General features: G+C 35.5%; 1 protein-coding gene across 1 annotated transcript; it reads right to left on the bottom strand.

Moving 5' to 3' along the window:
- Positions 1–969: 969 nt before the first annotated feature.
- LOC125211449 (uncharacterized) lies at positions 970–5,250 on the bottom strand. Its single transcript, XM_048111246.2, has 9 exons — positions 5,164–5,250; positions 4,412–5,032; positions 3,360–3,490; positions 3,115–3,283; positions 2,970–3,036; positions 2,613–2,679; positions 2,041–2,533; positions 1,764–1,957; positions 970–1,677 (listed from the first exon to the last, which is right to left on the bottom strand). The coding sequence occupies exons 2-4, from the start codon at positions 5,025–5,027 to the stop codon at positions 3,275–3,277; spliced, it is 756 nt and encodes a 251-aa protein (XP_047967203.1). The 5' UTR covers positions 5,028–5,032; positions 5,164–5,250; the 3' UTR covers positions 970–1,677; positions 1,764–1,957; positions 2,041–2,533; positions 2,613–2,679; positions 2,970–3,036; positions 3,115–3,274.
- Between the last annotated feature and the right edge of the window lie 9,318 nt (positions 5,251–14,568).

Raw genomic sequence — 14,568 nt, 5'->3', positions numbered from 1 at the left:
AAAAATTTCAGAAATACATTGTTATACGCTTCTTCCGTCCCAATTAAGTTGAGTTGTATTCTTTTTAACAAAGTAGCGCAGCATAAAAATTTCAGAAATACATTGTTTTATACTCCTTCTGTCCCAACTAAGTTGAGTCGTCTTTCTTTTTGGGATGTCCTAACTAAGTTGAGTCATTTACTTTTTTGATAAAAAAACACAACATTCAATGATTCAATCACTCTTACTTATTCTATCCGCTATTTTACTCTTTCTTTATCTTTTCTACTTTATTCTTCTCTCTTACTTTTCAATACAATTTTTTAATCTTCATGCCTAAAAGTTTTGACTTAAGGATGGGGTAGTATCATTCCCTTTTCACTTTGTTTTGTTTCACTATTTTCACACATACATTTTGTTTTATTTCACACATCCACCCAATTAACCTACTTTCAAACTCTTATCCATTATGCTCTAACTGTATTCATCAACATCAATACTAAAAATAACCCCATAACTATTACTCTTTTCGTCCACGATTTATAGGCCAGTTTGACTTGGTACGAATGAGATAAAGTTAGTTAAATATGGAACCATTATCCAAAGTAGTAGAAAAAATAAATAGGTCATTTATTGTTGGACAAATAAAAATGACGAAATGAGACGATTATTGATAGACGGATGAGTACTAGTGAGTGGATTGGGGCCTCCAGTGACAAAATCTTGGTTTCGTCACTGACACTGTTATATAGTAGAGTATTTCATAAACTAACTTGTATTTAGAAGTATTACAAGAGCAAATTGAAAATATAGATACTTCAAACGAGCAAATTGTATTTCACATATTACATTATAGGATGGTGTAACCGTGCAAGCGATAGGAACTATTATTCCCTATCGAACGAGCACCAATAGGTCGGGGAACGAGAAGAAGTCAATCACGTTGAAAATAAGCAATTCTAGGTTGAGGCAAAACCTAGCTACCGAAAGTTGAGAGAAAAGTTTGCAGTATTATTGCATTTCTTGATAATTATGACAACTTTCCTATTTATCCTAATAACCCTATGCAGTTCAACGTACCTAGATGTTCGGAAAACAACTGACAAAGAAAAATCAAACAGAGCTTATAAATATGCTCAACACGGCACATTTTAATTACAAAAATAAATAAATAAATAAAGATCCTAACCTAATTCAAAAGGAAAGGTGTGATCTAGAGTGGCACATAGTCCTCCGCATTCTTCTAGCTTGTCGGTGCTTGGACTGCTATATTAGTATCTCTTGGTAATGTGAATCTCCCAACACAGAACCTTGACACATGGTATCGTGGTAAACAAGTTTATAACCCCCAAGAATGTCAAAGACGAGGTTCCAATGCCTGAGAATATCACTGCTGCAGAACACGATAAAGATTCTTATACTTTCAATGGATGTCGCTCTATTTGGACTATCTGGCCTCATATAACTTGAACATGAACTCAGAAGAAGACAACAGAGTCGTGAGTTAAGATGGAGGCTATACATTATTATTCATAACATAAGCGTGTAAGACTAACTCTTAGCAGTTTGTGCAATGATTATAACTCAAGTCCTAAGTAATCAATGACTTCCATCAACCATGAAAAGGTCTCACCTTTGCTTGCTTATAATCTTCACCAAGATATCTTTCACCCTGAGTTGGAACACTTCAACTCCCACCTACGCATTGTGCAACATCCATCAAATGTCACTATAAACAAACTAAATCTGGTTCAGTGTCCGGAGACCTGATGTGTTTTCCTCACCAGGATCGCGGTGTTATCACTTCCACTACCCTTCTTATCTGCACAATCGCTCACCAACAACGGACATTCTGCTGTGGCATTAGCCTCGTTGCAGTCTTCCCCTTCTAATGCTTTGAGGGTGATAATATCTGATACACCCCAGCAGCTACTTTATGTAATCAGCCGCACCAACCAATGTAACCATCTTTATCCATCTGCACACAAGAAAACAGTTTAAATGTCAAACATAATTGCAAACATGGTCCCAAATGGCGACAATATGATGTTTCCATTAAACCTTAGAGACGTTTGGGACTAGTGCACGAAGAGCATACTCCCAATCTTAGACCTCTTCTTCCAGTTTCTCCCAGTCATAAGATTCTTAAACTTGAAAGGCCCCTTTTTTCCATCTTCTGTCTAGTTTTCAAGCCTACTTTCTCATTGCCATAACTACTCAATCCAAAATCTGCAAACTTTCTCCTTCTCAATATAGGTCGGCATAACCCTTGCTTGACTTCTCCAGCTACATCTCACTTGAGACGTGATAATCAGGGCCTAGTTGGACTAACTGTAACTGATGGCCGTTCGAAAGACTGGAACAAGTGGATGAGATCCCTCAAAGCTAGAACAGATTGTTGGTTGGGACATTTGGCAACCAAGGTTTAGATAGTGAAACCAAGGGAGTAAGTTTTCTTGATAACTACTTTCTGCATCCTCCATCACGCTTTCTTGTTTGAAAGAGCCTTTAAAACGAGCAGAGATGTAGTCGATGGTCTTCTGATCTCTCGGACCTGAATACATTACCAAAATTCATCCTCAATGATTCATGAAAATGCCGTGTCGGATTTCACCATGGAAACAAAATCTTACATGCTTAATAGTGGTAAAGATTTCGATAAACCCCATGTTATAGGAGAGGATTTGTTCCCATTTGTTCCTGCAAGTCATTCAGATCAACAAAGGAACCTCTCAATTAAGGCTAGAACTTGATGAATCCTCAAACAAACATATGCAACCTCTCAACTAACACAAATCCAGATTTCAATCATACTCACTTTTCAGAAGCACAACAAAGATTATTGTTCAATGCTTGTTTGATTCCTAAAAAAAGGGTACTCACATAGTAATGCAGCAAATGCAAAAGCCTATTTCAACATTAAACCACAATACCATTGCAGAAATAGATGATTGAACTATAAGTTGTAGATATAATTGTTGGGAACATACATCATCAGCGTTGCTCGGAGTTGTCGTCCACCTGGTTTGTTTTAACATTACAACATCTCAATGAATCCTGCCCAAATCAAATCATTCATGCAAAAACACACTTTCACTTGCAAAAATGATGCATTAAAGTAGCGAAATGAGTTACCGTGAATACAGAGGAAAGGTAGAGAAGGGCAAGTGAGCAAGCTTCCTGCAAGCATTACTTGTCATTGGATGCTTAATCAAACCATCCTTGCATTCAACAATCAGATTTTCACCCTTTATATTGACTCCACGGCCCACTACTGCAACAGCACACCCACCACTCAATAAACCTGTAAACAAACCCCAAAAAATGGCAATCAAATGGGAGTTCTCATAAAGTAGAACATAAATAAGAGAAAGTACAACCTTGAGGGAATGAGGGTCATCCCCTAGCTTCCAAATTACACAGTAGACCCATGGCTGGTTGTTGACAAGGGGACTCAGCCACTCAAAATTCTGTCTCTCTCTCTCTCTCCCCCATTCATCACTACAAAAATCTGTCAGACAAATCTGATTCTCTTGTTGATGATGATATAATATTATCTTGGTCAAGAAGCTTATGTGAGAGTGTAGTAAACCCTGAGTATGGAGGCTATACATTACTAGTCATAACCTGTGTAAAATTTTGATTTGTATCTTCCCTGATTACATAAAAGCAGTATGTATGATGATTATAGCTCCATATTTTGTGAATCGGTATTTATTATAGAAAATGAATGGTGCTTTTCAAGGTCCACCAATTTTTTTACCATGTAGCTCCTAGCTCAAACTGAACTTGAATAACTAACATAATCATGATCATAATTAAATGGTCCTCAATCTTGATGAACAATTATCTAAGTCAGTTACAGAGTAAATAAGATGATTCAATATATGTAGACTAGTTAAAAGAAGAATCACCACACGAAGAAAAAAAAATACTAGTATATCTTTGACTTGTACTATTACAAGTTAAAAGTGAGCTTGGATCTGTATATGGTGTGAATCTGTATAACCATCTAAGGCTCGAAAATCAACTCATTTTACAATCAAAAGTGACGCAAACCCAAATTTTTGTAGTTTCCATGTGACATGGAAACTGGAGTACATAAGAGACATTGGGTAGTTTCCTCCATTTATATGGACAAGGGAATGAAGATTAGAATATTTGCATCCCAGCAATGGGATAGACAGGCAGAGCAATAACAAAAGTAGTAGCAATTGCCATTCTCTATATTGATAACATAGCAAGTAGTAATGCAGAGCAGAGCAAGTAGAGTGGAATCAAGATTCCTCATCAAAACTAACTAAAGCGAACCCCACCATCAAGAGAAAAGAAAATGTTCCCACCAACCATAACATAGCTATATTACTAATAGAGAATTAAGATTAACAATATTGTTAAAACTTTGACAAGCTCAATAACTAGTAGTACTAACAATTGTGTTTGTTGGAGGGGGTGGCAGTCCCATGATCAGCATCAACATCGACAGGGCTATTGGATCGAAGCTTGTCCAGCGCTAATTGAATGAGGTCGTGATTAAAATCTTTTGACCAGTGACCATGTAGGTTGAACTCCTTCTGGATATTTGATGCCAATGAAGTAGCATGCATATGCACATATTTTATAGCTTGGGAGGGGTTGGGCCTTGGGAGGGGCTTTGGCTTAACTGGGAGGGAGGGGGCTTCATTCTTAGGATTTGGCGTGTTGGATCCACGTCGATATTTCTTAAAGAAAAGATCGCAATAACTTCGGAGAGGAGGGTTGCTGAATGCCTTAGGTCCAGTTTTGTTGGTTAACGTAAATTGAGCCATAGTAACATAACGTAGGTTTGGCTGCTTCTTCTTCTTCTTCTTCTTCTTGTTGGATGAGAGAGATTGAAGTTTGTCAAAGACATGTTTTGCCAGAGCCTTTGTAAATTTATGGCACCACTTTGGCTTCATCTTGTACTCAATTTCCATGTACGCTAGCAACGCCGTCACAGCGGGATCTATCTTTCTAGCATATCGCCTCCGATCGGAAGGGGGGAGAGGCGGTTTGCCGCCGGACACCATTATTTCTGCAAATTAAACAATAAAATCAATTGTTTTTTAAACCCAGGTATTTTATAGTAGATATTATCTCTCTCTAGTCTACTTTGATTTGATGGAGTAAAACTAAGTAAGACTAGCGGTGAGAATTGCTGATCACCGTGGTATGCCCGCCGGAGAGAGAGGGACAATTTTTCGAGTAGGTTTAAATCCCTAGCGCAACCCTGTAACTCATTGCCATGGGGAATTCATTTATTTCAATTGTATTTCAAATTTTATTTTCTAAAGAATATTACTGTTCAAATTTTCTTTCATTTTTCCGCAATCTCATAAGTCACATAACTTTGTACCAACAGCCCAGCTCTCTAAACGCGAGCCCAATCATAGATAGTGGCTCTTGAGTTAACAATGGAAACAAAGCCCAATGTAGCTCATAAGTCCATTAACATCACTTCAACATAAATTAATAAATTAATATTTTCCTCGTAACATTCCATGTTAGAACCTCCACAATAATTTCACATATTATAGTTGGAAAAATTAAATACTATATTATATAACACATCAAATTTTAATAAAACACTTACATTGAATAAAATAAGAAAAGTATAATCAAGGTCAAAATTAAAAAAACAAAGTTGAGTCTGGGGCTTGAACCCACAAGCTCTATAATTTTTACAGGCACATTTACTATTAGGCTAAACATAAATTTTATATTGATATCTAACAAAAACCTTATTGTCCTAGATCAAAATCACAAAGAAACTTGGAGTTAAAAACCTATCTATAAAATTACCATTTATCCACATCGAAGTCACAATGAAAGTTGGAGTTTGAAAACCTACCATTAAAAATGATTTTTATAATTAAAAATTAATTTTTTTCCAAGATCGTCCTTGTCCGCCTCCTTGCAAGGGCGAACAATCGGGCAGATGAGGGATCGAGCGACCGTGTGGGATGACCGAACTTTTGGGCGACCCACTCGTCCGCCCGATCGATCGTCCGCCTACAATGGTCGGACGATCACGAACGAGCTCGAGAATCATCGATCGGGCGGGCGAGTGAGCAACCATTGTGGATACTCTTAGCTGAATTGTATGTTGAGTTAAGAGGAATTTTTTATTTTTTTTTGGTAACATAAGTGGGCTATGCCTGTTGCACTATTTTGTAACATTAAATAAATCTGCAAGTATACATAGTAGATTTAGTATAGCTAAAGATCAGTACTGAATATTAAAAACAGAGATTGTTATCAGTATCACCAATTGGCTATCTGTTACTAGGCTTCTTCCTAAAAAATTAAATCTTACTGTACTTCGTTTAAATCCTTAAAAATTTTAAATTACATGATTTAAATCCTAAAAAATAAATGGATACAAAGAAGCAGAAGAAGGAGTTCTCTAATGACGATGATGTGCGTTGGAGGCAAAGAACCGACTACTCGTTGCCGAATTTCGCCCAAATATGAACACGATTACATCTTCTTGTAGTTGGTGGTGGGTTTGGTGTCGCGAATTTCTATCCTCTCGCTCACCGATGGATGTGCGCCTCGACCTGGGGGGAGAGCTTGCGGTTGAGGTTATGCGGTTATCGTCGTCGAACCAGTTTGCTGCATTCGGTCTTCGTCATCAACCATCATGTTGTGCAAGGTAATGCACGCGTAAATGACGAGTGGACTAGCGCGTTAGTAAAGGACGCCCACTCGCGAAGGGGGCAAGTGGGATGCCTCGTCATGCCACTACGGAGAGCGCTCGCGTGCCGTGATAAAGGCACGGACGGTGCTCTTCTCCATGGCAACGCTGTAGATGCTCTTATGGTTGTTCATAATTTTATTTTATTTTGTAAAAATAATTAAAAAATAATTAAAAGTTATAGAATTATCTAACTTCCGCCGTATATTTAGGCCGCATAGATATAATTTCAACAAGTTTACTATCCCTTCACCTAATTAATGATAAATATACATAATACCTTTAATTTTTAGATTTAATTAAATTAAATTATAAATTAGTTTTGTTATTTGGCATTAAAACTTTATGTCAAATTTTAGAATGATTTTGAGTTTGATCCAAATTAATTATACAATATATAGTTAAAAAAATTGATATTTTTCTTAAATATGCAAATATTTTAGTTAAAATTTTAATTTTTAAATTGTTATAAAATTATTAGTAAGTAATTTATTTTAAATTAATTAATAATTATAAATTAATTGTCAATGTAAAATATTAAAAAAGTTTGATTATATATATATATATATATATATAGGGGAGCATTAGGGTCCTATTACACCCTTAGTGTCTTTTCTCTTCTTAATATCAACCATTAGATTGATAGAATGGATGGACTAGATTAAAAGGACAAATCTTATTCCGTATTGCATTATTAGTTCATTTTCGTGCATTATAAGGGTAAAGCAATAAAATAACATACTAACCCAGACGTTTCAAAACGGAAGGTGCGATATTTACGCGGCATTTTCATCGACCTTTCATCTCCTCTCTCTCTCTCACTCCATCCTATCAACATTCTCTCAACCCAATTTCTTCCCTAATTCAAAAACAAGAGAAACCCTAGCCGCCGCTCTCTTCCACTCGAATTCAAATTCAACAACGATTTCCGCCGTCAAATCGCCGTCGACCGCCGATTCTATCTCACAAAAGCTGCTGTTTTGGTTCGCGGTGTGGGTTGATAGTCGAATCATCTCCTGGACACAAAAAAGGTGTGTGTTTGCAGTATATTTTTTAGGTAGAAACACTACTAAACCTCGATTGGCGACGTTTACAAACACAACCAGTAGCCGATTCACAGTTTTTGTTGTCCTTTGAGTTTCGATTGGAAATAATGCACAAAATTATTTTGCTCGTTTTTCTTGAAAAAGATGAAATTGCGACCATTATAGTAAGAGTTATGTTCATTCTGGGTATATTAAGTTATGTTGTCAGTTATAGCTTGGTTTTCATCCATTAGCTTTCGATTTGGAATAATGCACAAAAGATGTCTTTTTTTGTGGAGAAGATGAAATTGTGGGCATTTGATTTAGGGTTGTAAGCTATATGGAAGTGTATAGTGGATTTCTGACCAATATTTACATTGTTCGTCATTTTATGGTTGTAACCTCACTGATTTATGGTTGAAACATCACTGATTTCGTCAATATTTTCGCGCAGATATAGAATGACTAAAAGAGGTCGGCCGTACAAAAGCGAACCGGAACCCAGTGAAGGTGATGCATTATTTTATCATTCTTGTACATTATTGTCCATTTCATTGGATTCGAACTCTGTGTTCATTGAGAAATTGCTATTTTTTGCACTTTGTGGTATAGGTTGTAGTATAGGAAGTAATTGTTTAGTATAATTTGGTTTATACATTAAATATTTTGTTCTGTGCATTGGTTAATAGATGTGGTGCATTATTTGCTGTAACGTATACATTATTTGTTCTAATTCATATCTTTTTCATATTCTGGACAGCATCTAAGCAGCGTCGGGTTGAGTTTGCTCAAGAGCGGGCTGGATTGATTGCAAGAGTAATCATTAGAAACGCTATTGACGTTAACTTTAAGACTGTTGTTTTTGGATAACTTATTTTGATTTGGTCAAAGGACGACTTGTTTTGAACCGTAGATATCACCTGATAACTGAAGCATATTTTGCTACTACTGTGTGATGTAGTAAATTGATAATGGATAAATTATTCAATGGATTTTGAGGAACTTCTGCTTGGTCCGCCATGGAATAAATAAAGTGAGTAATGCACAAAATATCATTATTAATGCAAGGCTATTATTCGATAATGCACATTAACAAATTAATGGAATAATGGTATAAATAAAGGGAGTAATGCACAGAATATCATTATTAATGCAATGCTATTATACGATAATGCACGTTAACAAATTAATGGAATAATGGTATAAATAAATGGAGTAATGCACAAAAAATCATTATTAATGCAAAGGTATTATTCGATAATGCACGTAAACAAAGTAGTGGAATAATGGTATAAAAAAAGGGAGTAATGCACAGAAATTCATTATTAATACAAGAATATTATTCGATTAGCACGTTAACAAAGTAGTGGAATAATGGTATAAAAAAAGGGAGTAATGCACAGAAAATCATTATTAATGCAAGGCTATTATTTGATAATGCACATTAACTCCCGAAAAATCCAAATTTATTATGCATAAAATGTTCACAGCGCTAGAAATAATAAAACTAAGACAACGAAACAAATAATAAAACTGAATACAAGACGAAAACTAATTTTTTAGGTACAAAACACATCAAGCTTTCCTCTTGCCTTTACTAAGCTTTTTCTCCTTCGCCATCTCTTTAAGCATTGGACAGCCACCTGCGTTTAAGAGTGAGACCAGATTGTGCATTGACTTCGTCTTCCTCGTTCAACCTCTTACTGCCCTGCCTATTGCATACGATAGAATACCAAGTAGTAACACCCCCTCATTCCTTGTTTGCGCGTATCAAAACCAACAACACGGGCATACACATCATAAAACGCAAAAGTAAAATTTAGGGATTGGAACTTCTGACCAACCACAGGCTTCAATTGTGGAGAACATTCAGGTATAACGAACACTATACATAAAACAAAAAAAAAGCATATCAGAATTTATTTTCATTATATGATATCAACCATACATTACATATAAGAAAGAATGCATTATACACTGCTATTCGTACATTATATAAATCCAGAATTGCAACACAGCAGAGGCGAGAAAACAAAAATAAACACTAAACCCTAACAAATGAGACTTGTCGCCTAAGCAATATACTAAACCACATCCACCAATTACTGCTAAAGCCTACTGGACTAACTTCTTCCATTGTTGAACAACACGAATTCGATAATATGGCACGATACGGGGTAGCTCCAATACAGAAAAGACTACTATTCGTACATCATAACACAGCAACCGAGAAAACAAAATAAACACTAAACCCTAAACCACATCCACCAATTACCGGTAAAGCCTACTGGATGGTTTCAAGTTACATAATCAAATTAATAACAACATACCTTCTTCCATTGTTGAAGAACATGAAAACGATAATATGGCACGATACGGGGCTGCTCCAATATGGTGACGACGAGAAGTATAAAAAAAAAGAAAAAATCGATATGTGAATCAAAGAATAAACCGTGCAATCTTTTCTAGAATGATGAATCGATATGTGAATCAGAGAAAAAATCGAGAATGATGGAAGAATAGAAGTAAAAGAGAAGAAATATTTTCTAGAATCAGAGAATAAACCGCTGCAATCTTTGAATTGAGATAATCATGCACTTACCATAACCGTCTCCAATGTGATTACCACATAAGCCCTTTTCAGTTTTTTTATTTAATAAACAAATATAAATCAGGCCCAATTTTCGGCCATTAGATCTAGGAAATGGATGGCCAAGATTAGAAAGGAGAATAGAACATTAAATCAAAGAAGGATATGAATACATCCCTATATACATATATATATATATATATATATATATATAGGGGTGCACTAGGGTGCCACCATAGTTAGGATAACACCATACCACCAATATAGTCCGTTAGATCTCATTTATGGACGGCTAGGATTAAGTTTCGTGAAAAAACACGGGTTTGCAGTCTACTGTATTAGATATTGCAGTCTACCGTATTAGATATTGCAGTCGTGGTAAACTGCAATATTGTTGTGGTAAGACTGCAATGTTCAATGAACAACACTGCAATCTGGTAACGTAAAATTAGAAATTTCCTATTTTACCCCTCCGTGTTTTTACACGTGGCAGCATGACAAGCACACGATTTTCAAATCCAATGGCCTAAAATGGTGGTACGGTGTTACAATAAAAAGGGTTGTCATCTTAACACACCCCTATGTATATATATATATATATATATATATATATGTACCATAATTATTATATTTATCACTACCTTTTCACTTTGTTACGTATATATGACTTAATTTCCTATGTCTCGTTTATTTTAAACTATAGAAATCATACTATTTTTCCAACTTTACAAACCGCCACTACATGTACTCTCTCTCTCTCCCTTTCATCACTACATAAATCTGTCAGACGATCTGATTCTCTGATGATACTATAATGTTATTAGGCTATACAAATTTTGAATTTTGTGAATGTGTATCTAATTATTGTAGGAAATGAATAGTGCTTTTCAACTTGAAAGTGGAAGATCATAAGCAAATGCTAATACATTGAAGATAATAAGGAAACAGTACTACAATGAAGATGATAAGGAAATACCACATTGAAGACCAGCAAAGTAAGAAAAGAAAAAAGCTACTTAGATACTACTACTTGGATGTTCTCCATGAAAATGAAGAAAACCAAATTTGTTGGAAATATATAAAATAGGCGTAAACAAGAAGAGTGAGTAGAGAGTCAGTAGATAACGGAGGAGGTGGTGAGTGGTGGGGCCAGAATCCCGAACGCCGGCCCATTTCGAAGTAGTCGGAGGAAAGCAACCTTGACCAGCTTTGCAGCCATAGTACGAACCAGATCGTCAAGGTATTCATCATCGATGATTTCGGATGCAGGGGGGAACCCGAAGCTGTACTCAGTCGCAACCCCGGTAACTACCTCTCTCGCCGCTTTGTGCACGGCTGGCACGCTCGCCAAGGAGGAGGGGACATTGGTTGAGCCTGAGGGACTGCCGTCTTCATCGGAGAAACTCACATATGGATTGTTCGGATTCGGAGACCAGTGTGACCATGGATCCATATCAGAGTGTGGGCCATCTGATGAAGAAATGGGCTCTGAAGAGTCGCCGGAATGACTGGATGAATCCGGGTGGTCTAGAGGGCCTCTGGGGGAAACAGGAACTTCATCTTCATCCATGACAATGGGATCCATGGAGAGAGAGAGAGAGAGTCTGTGAATTGTGGAGAGGACAAGGAATACTATTAGGTTTATATAGCAGGATGGAGACTCTATTTTTACTTCTCAATTTATTTCTGCGCTTTTTTTACCCCTATACATATTAATTTCTATTAACTACTACAGCAGCTATGAATAATTACAAGTGCAGTAGTATTTTTTATTATCTTGTTATTTTTAACAATAATTATTCTGAAAACCGAAATGTCAAATGTCAATTTTTATTATTGTATTTCTTGATTACAATTCTCCCCTATTTATACCAATGGCAATAACCCTATGCGGTTCGATCTACATAGATGTTTTAGAAATAACCGCCAAAGAAAAATGGAATGGAGCATATAAATGTGTTCGACATTTTACATTTAAATTAAAGACGCAATAAAATAAAGATCCTAATCTAATTCAAAAGGAAATGTGTGATCCTCTCGGCAATGACGGACACACATGCTTGGATCAAAGGGCTTAATTAATCACCAAATAAATCATTTTTTTTCATTTAACTCTCTTAATTAGGTTTCCTATCGCGGTGTGGTTGCCACCCTCTTGTTGTTTTCCGGCATCAAGACCTCTTCATGCACTGTGGCGAGTCCATCGACTTGGCCGTCTCTTCATGTTGCTCGGCTATATATCATCTTGTTGGACTACGGTCGTATCAGCTGCTTTAAGGTAGCTACGTCTGGCTCTGAACCAACAAAATAAAAGTGTTTAGGTTATGAATTCGAATACGCCCTAATATCTGATGCGGGTACCCGTAAATCCGAATTATATTACAAATTTGTTCTATTTATATAGATTGTATTGTATTGAATGTAGGGGTTATTAGTAATAATATAATGCTACTTATTGACTATTGTTAAAAGTTTAAACTTCAAGTTCAGTGCTTTAAATTTTTATTATTACTATGATACTATACACATATAGTAGAAATAATAGACATTAGAGAGTAAGAAATTTTTGACATAAGTCAAAATTCCAAAGAAATTAGGATACCTTTTTAAGATTCTTACATAATTAGACTCCATCCTAGATAAAAATATTGATTACGGATCCATAAACGGTTATTAATCCGGTACCTAAACACGGGTTTTGAGTACTGAAAACCACAATTTTTCTTACATCAACTATCCGAACCTGTACTCAAACCCGTAATTTCGGGTCTCGAGTACTCAAAACCCTCTATGTATCGAGTTGGGATCGAGTATACCTAAGAACTAAATTTGCACCCCTAATTTAATTAATCTTTTGCACGCTCTTCCCCACCCTTATTTTATCTTCGGACTTTCTTCAAAATTTTGGAAAAGAATATGATAACTTCTTCATATGATTTTTAGTTCTAGAGATTTTTATTTGTAATAGTTAATTAACTAAGAGTAATACTCGTGTCACGTATTCAATTTTAGATGCATTAATTAACTAAACAAAATGCCTCACATTATAGAGGCAATATTGGGTTTTATGGAGTACATCTTTGGCCATTTTGCAAAGTCGAACTATGCTAATTCTAGAAAGCTTTCATTTATATAGTGGAGTACATATTAAACACTCTCTCCATCCCAACTTAAATATTGTCACTCTTGGTGTGGGCAAGAATTTTAAAAAACATAAAGAAAAGTTGATTGGAAAAATTAGTAGAATGTGAGATCTATACTTTTATATTGGTTTTATAATAGAATGTGAGTGAAGTGAGTTCGTGGAAGGTGAGACCTACTTACTATTTGTAGTAAAAATAAAGTGTGACAATTAAATTGGGACGGACTGAAATGGAAAAGGGTGACAATTAAGTTGGGACTGAGGAAGTAGTTACTTGTCCAGTTGCTAAGTAATCAACCTAGGGGTGGGTAGGTACGGTATACCTTACCAAAACCACCATACCGTATACCTTACCGTGAATACGATATGTGAAAAAGTCATGCATTTACCTTACCAAAGTTTTTGGTATACCAAACTTCGGTATACCTTATTTTCGATATGACGAATTTCCATACCGATACCGTACCTCATTTTCGGTATATCGTACCGAAGTTCGGTATACCTTACTTTTGCGGTATACCTGACTTTCAACATTAATTAAAATAGAAAATTAGAGATTTTGGAATATTATTTATATTTAATAATTTTAAAAATAAATTAAATATAATTTACTCATAATTATATTTATATTTCACAATAGATTTTATAATTTAAAAATATATAAAATATATTTTATATATAATTGTGTTTATATTTTTGCGGTATATACCTTAGTTTACGATATATACCTTAATTTACGGTATATACCGAATTTCGGTATGTAGCGGTATACCGCGGTATTTGAAAATTCGTACTGTTACCTTACCAGAATCTTTCGGTAAGGTATCATACCGTACCGAAAGTCACGGTATACCGAAAATTCGGTATTTTCGATATATTTTCGGTACGATAAGGCCGGTATTTCGATATTTCGGTATTTTTCTCCGGCCCTAAATCAACATGCTAAAATTATCTACAAATACTTGCATCATATTTAATTTCAAATAAGAAATACTAATACTAGTGATTATGTACTTATAGAGCTATATAGAAGAGCAATCAGTTATGTACTCAAGGTATTTTTAGGTGGTATGTGGTTAATTGGTTTATTAGATAAAATAATACTAGTATAAAGATA

This window comes from Salvia hispanica, chromosome 3 (genome assembly GCF_029641045.1).
Source record: "Salvia hispanica isolate PSC_SH4W2 chromosome 3, Shi_PSC_v1, whole genome shotgun sequence".
Lineage (NCBI taxonomy): Eukaryota > Viridiplantae > Streptophyta > Magnoliopsida > Lamiales > Lamiaceae > Salvia > Salvia hispanica.
This window is presented reverse-complemented; position numbering and strand designations above follow the sequence as displayed.